Source organism: Alligator sinensis, unplaced genomic scaffold (assembly GCF_000455745.1).
Source record: "Alligator sinensis unplaced genomic scaffold, ASM45574v1 scaffold596_1, whole genome shotgun sequence".
NCBI lineage: Eukaryota > Metazoa > Chordata > Crocodylia > Alligatoridae > Alligator > Alligator sinensis.
Genome location: NW_005841967.1, coordinates 2,368,223 through 2,380,900, shown reverse-complemented (window position 1 = coordinate 2,380,900; position 12,678 = coordinate 2,368,223). Strand labels below are relative to the sequence as shown.

Below are 12,678 nucleotides of genomic sequence, written 5' to 3'. Positions count from 1 at the left end.
CTACTTCACGCTATTCAAAACAAAATACTACATGCACACATGTATTGGACAAAACAACCAATGGCAAGCATAGTGATTTGCGAGTGCACAGATGCACGTGTTCCTGTTGACATCAACAATGTTACTACAAAACTGGTATGCAGAAAAGGAGGAAAACACTGAGAAGCCACTTTTTTCCATGTGGGGAGGGACACAAACATTTGAGCATAAACCTAGGGCATGCTTTCATTTTTCAGCACAATTATTATGCTACTTTGTTTTTTTCTAATACAATTCTCCAGCCCTCCACAATTAACACTTAAAATCTGGGTTGGGACAAAAGAGTCTACTGTGCTACTTGGAATTATTCTTAATTCATTGATTAAGCAGAAATGGGGCTCATAGAAAAAGTTCTGATTGACAGCTTTCCCTAACAAACTGAGTCCACCATCCTTGGGATGAACAGGCTTTCCACCAGCCTGGGGAATGACATAGCTAAGATCATTCCAGTCATCATTTCTGGTGTATGGTGATGTGGCATCTGATTCTGCAAGGTGTTGAGAACTCTTGCTGAAGTGCCAAATTCCCTAGCTCCCATTAAAGTGAACTTGAGGAGTCTCACATCATTACTCTGAAATCTGGTAATGAATTTCTCTCTCCACTGATTCTGAAAAGTAGCTTGTATAAAGAGACAAATATCTTGAAAATTCAATTGCTAATAGCTAAGCTGTATGTGTGCTTCCTGCTGGTTACCGCAGTAGATTTAACTGCTAGGGTAAATGACAACAAAGAGAACATTAGGCTAAGACAAAATACAGTACATGTTTTTATTTTTCTGTGCATACATTGGTAATTACTTTGTGGCAGGGCACTTCTGGGTGCCTGCAACTTTAAGGGCTGGAGCAGGCAGTCTGCAGGTGCAGGCCAGCCCTGATGAGCAGCCATTTTAGGTTTTAGGCTCACAGGGCAGAGACAGCAATTTGCTGCTAGCAGCCAAGAAGGTAACATCAGGCTGAGCTGCTCCTTGTAACATCTTGGAGGTAAGGGCAGGAACTATGGGGGCAGCAGAAGGATCCTGGTCCAAGGTATGACTTGAAACTGCACCCTGCTGTGGATGGGTGGCCTGGTGAGGCTGCTCGTAGTGGAACAGTCCCTCAGAAGTACCAGGTCAGTTACTTCCTTGGTGAAAAGTGGGTAGGGGGGCCTTAAAACCCCAGCTCCCACAACTGTTGTTGGAAGAGGCCCAAGAAGGTAGACCTGTATAAGAGGGAGTGGGCTAGCTACTCAGAAGCCTGACCCAAGGTACCCTCAACTAGGCAATGCTGAGGCCAGGACTAGAGGGGTCAAAAGAGCCAGAATGCTTACCACAAAGGATGCCCACAGCCGGGGGGCCTGGGGTTCTGACTGGCCTAGAGGTGAGGCCAGGGCCTGTGAGGCCAAAAGTCCCAGAGAGGGGCTACTGCTGAGTGGGAGAAGAGTGCAGGGAGTTTAGCAGTCCAGAATAAGGGTGGAGCAGACCACCTGATCAGGTTGGGGTGGAGACTAGAATGTTATGGGGCCCAGTGCGGGGCTGGAGCCATTAAGAACTTATGATGCCATCTGCAAGGCATGGGCCATGGTGTACAGGTGGTATGGAGTGGTGGATAGTGCCCCCTGGCATCGAGGCATTATAATGGGCAACCTCCCATTTAAAACATTAGTTTATTAAACCAGCAGGTCGTGGCAGATGAGACTGGGCAGACTGGCTTGTGTAGATAGGTGGGCGGGTCAAGGTTGAAACCTGGCCCTGAGCTTGCCCCTTGTCACATACTTTATTTTCCCCTTAAGATTTTTCTGATTTCAGGGTTATTATTAATAATAAAGATACTTTAATTAGGCATTTCCTGAAGCTTATAGTCACTTAGTGAATAACTGCAACTGACTTAACTTATTGGATAATGCTTTCCCTGTTCTGTCATTTCATAAATACTTTCATTAGAAACTGTCCAGAACAGGGAGATCTGACTCTCTTGGTGACAGACTTGATCATACTACATGCTGAAGTGCACTTCCTAAATGAAGTCAAAGTTGATGATACTCAACACTGTTCAAGGATTTCCCAGTACTTCAGAGGGTCGTCAACTGATTTGCAAGTGCTACTTGTAGAGGGACAATAGTTCTGTGAGGGTATAAATAGATATCACCAAATGAAGAGGATCAGCTGTGCCAGGAGGTGCCAGCTGATACGTCTCACTGGGTGAAACACACATTGCCCATTTTCCTCACTGTTGACCCTATGGAATAAGGGGCAATGTGCTCCTTGCTTGTAGAGACACATCCCAGGGAATCTCCAGGGCACATCTCTGTAAACAAGGAAAGCTGACTCTGGTATGGTTCCAGGGAATCCCAAATGGGGAAACCCAGGCAGGCACTCCTAGGGTGTTGAGGACCCATTCCGGCATGCTCCAGGAATGGAAATTCCCAGGGCACACAGGATCAGGCCCTTGAAACCCTGGGAACACTTGCCCAGGGCAGCTGGAGAACACAGGTAGCTAGTTCCAGGCTGCCTGTGTTCTCCTGCCTTAAAGCAAACAGATGTCAGATGCAAAATAGAAGCACAAATTTGGGGGGATGAATATCTGTTTGCTTGCCTTTTGTGCTGCCATAAATAATTTTATCGTGGCACAGAGGTGAAATCTTCTCCCTTAGTGTTATAAGTGTAATTTGCCAGTGATGTGATATTATACCAAGAAGTTTTACTCTAATGTAGCTCTCAGACTTGAATGCTGAACTCTGCATTATCTTAGCAGTCAGACATTTTCAAGAGGCTGAACTCATCTTGTTTTAAAATCAAAATTTCAAGTGTAGCTTTGTTAAAAGGACTCTCTGGATTATTTGCCCTTTGTGATGGATTTGCCCCCAGTTTTTTTAAAGATAAAACATTTTTGGTTACCTGGTCACAGCAGTTTTAACCTCATCCACATCATTTTGTACCAGAACTGAGAAGAGTTGATTCAAGATCACAGGAAGAAAATTCATAATTGCATGGATCTTCTCAATTTTCAGCAAATTCTGTAAGAGACACAAAGCAGAGTAATGGGATTTCTTTTTGTATGTCACCATGCAGGTAGTCCTGGTTCTCCACTTTGTTATACAGATTTCACCAACAGATATTTAAAATGGAATCAATGGTGTTATGATGACATAAAACCAGAATTAAAAAAAAGGAGAATTTTCTCCCTGACTAGATTTGTTGAAAATATAAATCTGTACATTCCATTGGGATCAAATTAATTTTTCTATTTCAGAGTTTCATTGTGGATAAAACAGCTATGACCAAGTCAAAATCACTCTGGTTAAAAATATGTGCACTCTAGTGTCTAGACTAACTAGACTTTGACACTCCATTATCTTTTACTGGTAAGAGAGTAAATTGAGCTATTAATTAAAAATAAAAGAGTTCTAATGAATTTAGCCCTGTGTTTTGATTACTTAATTATTCATAATCATTATTCATTGTTTCAAAAGTACTGGTGACTCATAAACAGAAACCAAGTATTTTTCTGCTGAGGGCTTGGTTATGAACTGTTAAATTTGAACATTTGTAATCTATTATTTATATCAGGATTGGTCAACTAACTCGCACAATAAAATATTTTCTTCTTGATTAAATGATTGAAATGCATTAACGAAGCAAAGAGCAAGCAGCAAGTAGTAAACAGTATGCTTCAAATATTCTGAATGATTAATCACCCATCCCAATATTGATAAAATTTGGAGGCTGTATAAATATTTTTCTCAAAGGTTCAGTAGCTTTCTGAATTCTCACAAATAAAGAGGATAATATAGCTGGTGGAAGCTGGGACATCTGTTTATGGAAATGTTCATTAATCTTGTATACTAAATCAACTAGCACTAATTGATGCCACTTAAAAGTCAAATATATCACTTTCAGGTACATTCACATATATTAAACAAAATTAGCAGGTATCTTTAAACAGTTGTCCAGAAAGCCACCATTACAGCAAAATTATATTTTGCTGAACACCTTAATAAACTCAGCTTAATTATGTTCAAGTATGAAAATTTAGCGATGAAAAAGGAACCCAGCACTATAATTTATGAACCTTGACATTACTATAAGATGTCACAGACTATCATTAAAGTAGTAAAATATATTTCATAATTGCAATTCAGTATTTTAGTTCATCCTTTCCTCTGAGACTGCAGGTTCTTTACTAGATGCATCCATATGCATCATGTTGGTTGCATATTATAAGGCTGACTCCTCTGCTTTGCCCACCTTTACTATAATACAGCACAGCTGTCACCCATTCATTTTCAGATTTCATAAAGGATACATTGTAGGGCATGCATCAATTCAGGAACATAAGCAGAAGTGAGATCTATATTTTGATCCAGACAGGAAGGGATTTATATCATGTCCATTTCTTGCCACATAAATAGGAAATAGGCAAATTCAGAGAGCACTAGTAAATTTTATTTACCTACTTCAGCCTACTTTACCTTACAGGAGATGATAAAGTTTGAGGTAGGAGGGTTGGAGAGATCCTTTTCCCTTTTTTGGCACTGCTGGAAAAAGTTATTCAGATATGGATCCTAAAATGGTAAACATTATATCAAAGTTAATAGATATTGCAGCACGGACTGAAAATCAGATGTGTAACAGTGGATGGATTATAGAAAGTTTATTTAGTATCATATAGGACTCTTAACATGTCAGAGTGACAGGAATCAGATGTAGAAAAGAATGATAAGGGATAGACCACTGAGTCTCTCCATCTGCTAGTACAAGCATTGCTGCTTATAGTATGTTTTGTAGAACTAGTCCAATGTATTTTAAGTGTTTTGAGCAATAAGGCTTTTCCACGGTTGATGACATTTGAATGTTAGAACATTTTTATCTGATATTCATCTTCAATTTTCCCTTTCTTAATTTCTGGTTGTTTCCTCCTGTATCATCTTAAATAATTCTTCACTTGTAAGAAAAGGAGTATTTTTGCTCTACTTCCTTATCCCTCCCACATTCAAAAGATCTTTAGAAGCATAGATTTGGATAAGGTATGAGATGTATTAAGAGCATTTGCCTGAATTTTTTTTTTTATAATTCTCATTTCTGGTAAGTAGGTAAAGATAGCCAAAAGAAAATTCAAACTCACCTGAGTATTTACCGTTGATACAACAAATGAAGACACTTTGAAAAGTGGCTTGCCACTGTCTACCCACTTTATGTCACTTGCACAGTGCTGTAAAAAATATTCTCCAATTATTTCCATGCTTGTTCAGTTCAACATTGTCACTTTTTGCTGCACTGTTGTGAATGCTGAGGCTTGTGCGGTGCTGTAGGCTGCACTACTTTAAATACTCAAAAATGGGTTACTGTGCCAGCAGTCACAATAGTACCATGCAGTTTTATTAGGGCCAAATGAAATAGAATATTATCCATGGAGCTGTTCTGTTCTCACTGGGTGAATTTATATGTGCAATTAGTCTGATGTGATAAACTGTGGTGCAGCTTGTGCCAGAGTCAGCTGCTCCCAGGCACAGTGTTTACATGTGAGCCTGGGACAGCAGCCCATTGAGCCAGGGCAGAGCAGCCTTGGGCTGGCAAGAGGCCCGGGGGGTCAGCCTCAGGGTCCAGGTGGCAGTGGAAGGCAGAAGAAGGGCTGGCTGGGGCATGAGGTGCTACAGTGTGGTGTTAGCTGACAGGCAGCCCCCCACACTGTAGTACCCCCGTGCCCCATTCAGCCCCGTCACAGTCTACATGCGTGTCCCCAACAGTACTATCCTACAGCAGAGTTAATTAATTTACTGCGCCCTAATGTGGGCTCATGTATAGACCATGACACTTTACTGCAAAACTAGTTAACTCCTTAGTAGAGCGCACATGTAGATGCACCCACTATGCAGAGTGAGTGCAAGGGAGCAAAAACTGCTGGAAGTTCCTCTGCTGAGTATTCTTAACTGGGAATCCTTGTCCCACTCCACAGATCTGGGGGCTCATAGTAATCAGACTTTGTAGAAGATCAGGTTTAAAACTGTAGAAAGGGCCACTCTTTGTTATGTTGCCTTCAAGAGCTTTGGAGATATTAAATCACTTAGGTGAGATAAATCCAAGCACACTTCTATAAGCAGCAAAATTTAGCCCATGACTTTGTGTTATGTATACTACTTTAATTCATGAGAGATAAACATGTAAAGACTCTAAACAGTAGGGGCCAGTTTATTATTTACACCAAGCCCCCTTTATGTTGCCAGAGAGGTATACATGAGAATGTGGTCCTACTGTTTTAAACTTCATGCAACTTCTAGCTTTCTATTCCATTGAACACGCAAATATTACTTAATACCTTTCCACTTGCGGGATCTTGAAGGCTTAAGTAACTGGGAGGCAAACTGGCTGCCACTGGAATGTTATGTTCTTGAGAAGCTAACTGGGCATCTTTCAATAAAGGAAGCCACGCGTATCCAACTGCACATAAAAGCAAATCAATAAGACACTTTAAAGCACAAGAACAGAGTAAATAATAGCCACAAATAGAAATTATTAAATCCTTAAACCTTAGATGAACACATATCATTGTGTATATATATATATAATTATTTCTATAATTATATATATCTAATGCAAACAAAATTAGCAAGGAATTATTTGAAAATAAGTCTACAGCAGGTACCTGGTGTTTCCAGAGCCTCTTTCTTTTTGGCATTAGCTTTTGCATTTATGTCACAGGTAACATGATAAAATGAAAACAGAATGTGGTGTTTCGTATGGAGCTGGGTGGGAAGTTCAATTTTCACCTGAAATGTAAAATGTTACACCTCTCTTTAGTTTAAATTGATCGAACCAGAAGTCAGAGATGGGCTACAAGGAAGAAATCTCTCTACACAGAACTTTAATTAAACTGGCTTTTACTGGCAACTGTTCAACCCAAGTCACAGCTATTCCTTTAAATAAATCATTTAGAGTGACCGACTATTTATTACTCTCCCTTAATCTAATTTTTCTTCTCATTCTTTTGAGTGAGTATCTGAGTTTCTACTGAAAAGGGGATACAATTGAAAACTGAGAGACCTTTGTCAAACAGACTGCTCAGAAACAGTCACCTCAATACTAGGTACCTCAGCACTAACTGTAACTATTCTCTCATTTTCTATAACTATTAACAAGAGTGAGTCATCTCAATACCATTTATATTAAAAAAAAATCCTAACGCTGCTTTATCATCATTGATTTTCTGGCAAAGTTTGAAAGCGAATAAGGGATCATATAACATTTAGAACTTTTATTTAGGATCTCGGATGAGTCTTAAACCCAATAGCTCCAGTGAAGAAAAGCTCTCTCTTATTCAACCAAGCCCTCCTATACCACCAAATTTGCACTGAGAATACTTGTGATTGTCACCTTGCAAATCTCAAAAGGGCTTTCACCCAACAAGGACACTTCTCCAGAGAGATAGATTGTACTTTTGAAAGAGCCACCTAGGTACCACGTGAAGAATTGCTGCAGTACAAAAAGAAAACCCTCATGGATCACACACCTTTAGGTATGACATACCATCCTTCCCAGGAATCTGCACAGAAAATCCTCAAACATTCACAACCCATACACTAGAAAAAGACCCAACTCATAAAGAGATATTTCTAGAACCACCCATCTTAGCCTTTAAAAAGCACTGAACCTTGCCAAGCTCATCACCAGAAGCAAACTTCCTACGGCCGAAAACACACTGAACGGATCCAGAACATGCTGGGACAAAAATGTAAAACCTGCCAACATATCACCACTCCCACAATAACTGCACCCCACAACTGAACCATCAGCATCTCTGCATCTTACAGCTGCACCTCCAGAGATGTAATGTATCTCATTAAGGGTACTAAATGCCCTGATGGAAAATATGTAGGAGAAACCAAACAAGAACTGAGTACCAGAATGAATGCACACCAAAAAATCTACCAAAGACAAAAATACCCAATTATCTGTAGGTGTACATTTCTCACGAGAAAAGCACTCTCTCTCCAATCTGTCAGTTCTAATACTCAAAGGGAATTTACAAAACACCTTTCATAGACGAGCCTACGAACTTCACCCCAACTACCTTTTCATACTTAGTGTTTCCCATTCCCTTTGAACCTTACTACCACATATTTGCATTTTCACAGATCTGCATTTTGAATTTTGGCTTCTAGTCTACCCAGGAAAGCACACAAATACCAACAGACTTTCCCTATGCCTGAAGAAGGGTGTTTGTGCCCCAAATCTTGCAAAGAATAAGTTTTCCAACTATTTGGCTGGTCTAATTAAAGATAGATACCACATCTATCCAAAGAACCTTATAGATTCATAGATTCATAGATGTTAGGGTCGGAAGGGACCTCAATAGATCATCAAGTCCGACCCCCTGCATAAACAGGAAAGGGTGCTGGGTCTAGATGACCCCAGCTAGATACTCATCTAACCTCCTCTTGAAGACCCCCAGGGTAGGGGAGAGCACCACCTCCCTTGGGAGCCCGTTCCAGCCCCTGGCCACTCTAACTGGGAAGAAGTTCTTCTTCCCAGTTAGAGTGAAGAGACACAACCTTGTCTGCCTCTGTCTCTTGTTCAGTAACCTGTTCAAAGATAAGGTCGGTTGATACTTACTATTGGAATATGCTACCTGTGTTACTGTGGTAACTAATAGGAACGATAGCAGTAATATACCAAAACTAAATATGTAGTTAAAGGAAGGGCTAAGAATTGTTGAAACACCTCTGGTATTAAATCAGATCAGAGTAAACATATCACATACTTAAATCATAGCAGTGAAATGGTTGTTTAAACATGAAGCTTCAAAAATGTATTTAGATTTTATAATAACTTCTTCTAGATATTGAACAAAATTAATTGCTCATCAGTGACAATACTGTGCACCTGACCCACCCAAATCAGTCTCTGTTAGGTAGAGGTGTGACAGGGGCAAACTCCCAGCCCCAGTCACAGTGCCAGCCCACCACCTGTTTTTGGGCAAGCCACCTGCCTTACTCATCTGCCACGCCTTGTTGTAAATTAGTTATTATGTTAATTAGGTGGCAGGCTGCCGTTTGAGCACCCTGCTGTTCACAGGCGGTAAACACATGACTCTAACCTTCCCTTATCATGTCCCATGCCTCACAGATGACTCCCATGAGTTATCCTATATTCCAGCTTGAGGCTGGGCCCAACTCAGCAGATTGTTGAGCCTCTGTCATACTGCCCTGTTCTGGGCCTCATGCATAAAGCCCTGCTGTAACTGGGGCCTCTATCACCTGCCAACTCTCACTAGGCCTCTCACACTCTTGCCCTTTACTGGGCCTCATTCACCCCAGCCTGCTTCCTTGAGCGGCCACGGGGGCCAGTTGTCCCTTCACTCCTTCGCCGGCCCTGGCGCAGCCTTTTGGGCCTCTCCTGTGACCCTCATCTGCATGGTGGCCAGGCAATTAGCCAAACACTGGTTTAACCCTGCCTCTGGCCCCTCACCGGGTAACCCAGCCCACTGGTCTCCTAATTGGGGCCAGTGACTCACCCCTTTCACTCACGGTCCTCTCTATGCTGCCTCACTTGGCCTTAGGCCCACATGCAGCCTCAGGTGCCTGACGCCTTACCTTGGACGTCTCTGCCCCCTACTCAAGGGCCATTAACTTACTCGCCTCTCTCTGGGGCTCCATACACTCACCCCCTCCTTGGGACCTCAACACACTCATGCCCCACTCTATGGGCTCAACACACTTGTCCCCTCTGCTGGGGCTCCAGGGTCTTATGCCCCCACAGGCTCAGGTGCCTCCCATGGGCGTGCTTGGCCCCACTACTCTATGGGGTCTTAAACCCCTATAAGCTCAGGTGCCCCTCTCATGGGCATGCTTGGCTCTATTCCCCTCTGGTGTTATAACCCACCAGACTGGTGGGGGCTGGGGTTTTAAGGCATCCCTCTTCGCCTTTCATTGAGATATTGGTCTGGCAGTTCTGGGAGACTGTCCCGCCATGGCCAGTCCTACCAGGCCACCCTTCCCTGACAGGGTGCAGTTTCCAGTCATACCCAAGACTAGGAGCATCCTACCATCCCCATAGCTCCTGCCCTTACCTCCAATATGTTCCTTGAGCAACAGTGAAACCAGGTGTTGTTGCTCCCTTGGCTGCTGGCAGCAAACTGGTGCCCCAGCCCTGAGAACCAGGATCTTAAAATGCCCCCTTCATCAGGGCTGGCCTATACCTGTCTGCTGACTGCTCTCCTCCTTGGAGTGGCAGACACCAAAGGCACTCTGCCATCCACCTTCCCTCTTAAAGTGGTTCCTGAGGGAGGCTTTTCCTGCTGCTCACACAGTAGGCTTACTCAGAGCTTGCTACAGCCCTTAAGTGGCAAGCACCCTGATGCTGCCCCGCCACACACCTTCCCCCTTAAAATGACTTCTCAGGGGTGTCTCCCAGCTGCCGTCCATGCAGGCTCTTCTCCAGCCTGCTGCAGCCCATACTAAGTGGCTACCACCCCAATTGTGCTCTGCCCCATGAGGTCTTAACTCAATACTTAATTCAAGTCAGAAGAAACTCGGCCAAAGGCAGAGTGTACATACAAAGCCTTATGCACCAACTGAGCATATTTTCAGAAGTGCTAAACACCCAAAACTCAGTTTGAAGTCCCTGGGTGATCAAAACCTCTGAAAATTGAGCCTTTCAGTTCCACTTAAGGTATGTAAATGGTGTTTAAATGGATACTCTGCATGTGAGGGAATTTCTCCCTTCATAGTTATGGAACAACATAGATTGAGCTGAGTGAACTTCCAATCACCAGTATAAAGTCTATGAAGGTAGGTTCTATGTTCATCAAGCAGACATGTATCAGGTGGGTAACTGAAGCAACTACTAGTGCCCTCATCAATCTGGGGGCAGGATGAGAGATCCATTCTAAACCCACATCCCCTCAGAAGCTGAAGTACTAGCTACAGCCACTGCACACTGCTTACGTGCTGCATTCAGGCCCCTGGATACATAAAGGGATCCCATTTTGGGACTTACATGATATGGAGGGCCTTTTCCACTTTATGCTCTGCATCATAGAAAGAATAATATACTGAAAACATGTTCTAGAGCAAAATACAGATCCTAGCCATCAGTGCATGCACACATGTTAGAGCACAGGATTGTTTATTAATAATAATCAAATACTACAACAACATACAAAATAATTTAGAAGGACCATCCTCTAAAATGTGCTGAAAGAAATAGTGACATTTTCTATTATCCTGCATGCAAAATCTCTCTAGCTAATGCAATGTACACTCACTTGCATATATGAACATTTAGAACCCTAGCAATTTTTGTTTTATATCTCAAGTAAATATGTGTTGCCAGAGAAACAGCTTCTAATCAGTGAAAGAGTATACTGACCTCATCATAGAAATCAGGATTCTGTGAATGATGCAGCACGGCGGTATAGGCTGCTCTTGTAAATAACGGCCCTCCAGGTTTCCCATAAATACACTGTTAATAAAATCAGACTTCAATTCAATTGTTGAGGTTTGCTGATAATACTAATAACTAATTTTCAGCTATAGTTTGAAAGAAAAAAATTCTCTAAAAATGACTTTTCCTTAGATGCACAGTGCAGCCTCAGTCCTTTGAAGAGATTTCTAGGCATGACGAAAACAATAACAACCACCTGCCAGAATTGGCAGGAGATAGGCCAAAGATTCTTGATTACTGATTGTCAACAACTCTATTTTACTGATGGGGAAAATGATGTGCAAAGGTAACAAGCAGACAGTCTATCTATGGTAAACTGCATAGTTGAAAAGAAACCTGAGGTTCTTTGAAGTCTTGTGCCCTGCTGAGCTAAACAACTCTGTCTACTACAGGCTGACTTTGGAAACCTAATGCTGATGTTCTTATTAAAGTACCACAGTCATGCTAATGAATGGTATAGGGCCAGCCAGTGGGCTAGAGAGAGCCTGGTGCCAGGATTGGGTAGTGGGGCCTGGTACTGCCCCCTCCCATTGGGATGGGCCCCAGGAGCCTGGCACTGCCCCAGTGTACCAGAATTGGACCCAAGTGCCTGGTACTGGCTCCACCCATCCCTTGTATGTTGGGATTGGGCCCTAGGGCCTGGTGGCACTGCCACCTGGCCTTGTGTGCTGGGATTGGGCGACTCATGCAGCAGAAAGGGTTCAGGGCTCCCCATGTGTCTAGAAATTTGGGAACCGTGATACCACTTGCTTGCCACTAAATTTCCGGACTCACTGGGAACTCCACAGGCCAGATGGCACAACACGGTGGGCTGGATCCAGCTTTCAGGCCAGGGGTTGAGCACCCCTGCCCCAGTCCAGAGGTCAAAAATGGTTAACAAGAGCAGGCCAAAACAACCTAGTTTGGGTCCCAGGCCAGATAAAATGGCTTTGTAGGCCAGAAGTTACCCATCCTACCCTTGACTGTAAGGAAATTCTTAATTTAGATGCCTAAACTCCTGATTCAAAACAACAGAGAGGCTCCTATTATCTTCCGTGGACATTGGATCAAGCCGTGCAACTTCTATGGCAGGCATAAATTAGCACAGTCCCACTGTCATCAACTATGTACCTATGGTAACTTTTACTGGTTGAGAATCTGAATATGTCATAAACAGGAAATAAACTTGGCTTTAGGTGTGGGATTTTCATCACTGAAGTTTGAAAACCCAGCTTTGCACTGTT

At 42.6% G+C, this 12,678-nt stretch overlaps 1 protein-coding gene across 10 annotated transcripts in view; it reads right to left on the bottom strand.

The window, feature by feature from the left end:
• Positions 1 to 12,678, bottom strand: part of DOCK10 (dedicator of cytokinesis 10) — a 194,024-nt gene that overhangs the window by 65,235 nt on the left and 116,111 nt on the right. For all 10 annotated transcript variants that reach the window (XM_025200420.1, XM_014518563.2, XM_025200424.1 and 7 more), the window contains exons 19-24: positions 11,381 to 11,473; positions 6,657 to 6,780; positions 6,330 to 6,451; positions 5,139 to 5,225; positions 4,486 to 4,578; positions 2,912 to 3,030 (exon numbers count right to left, since the gene is read on the bottom strand). In XM_025200420.1, the coding sequence (XP_025056205.1) occupies positions 2,912 to 3,030; positions 4,486 to 4,578; positions 5,139 to 5,225; positions 6,330 to 6,451; positions 6,657 to 6,780; positions 11,381 to 11,473 (638 nt within the window). The remainder of the gene's footprint in view (positions 1 to 2,911; positions 3,031 to 4,485; positions 4,579 to 5,138; positions 5,226 to 6,329; positions 6,452 to 6,656; positions 6,781 to 11,380; positions 11,474 to 12,678) is intronic.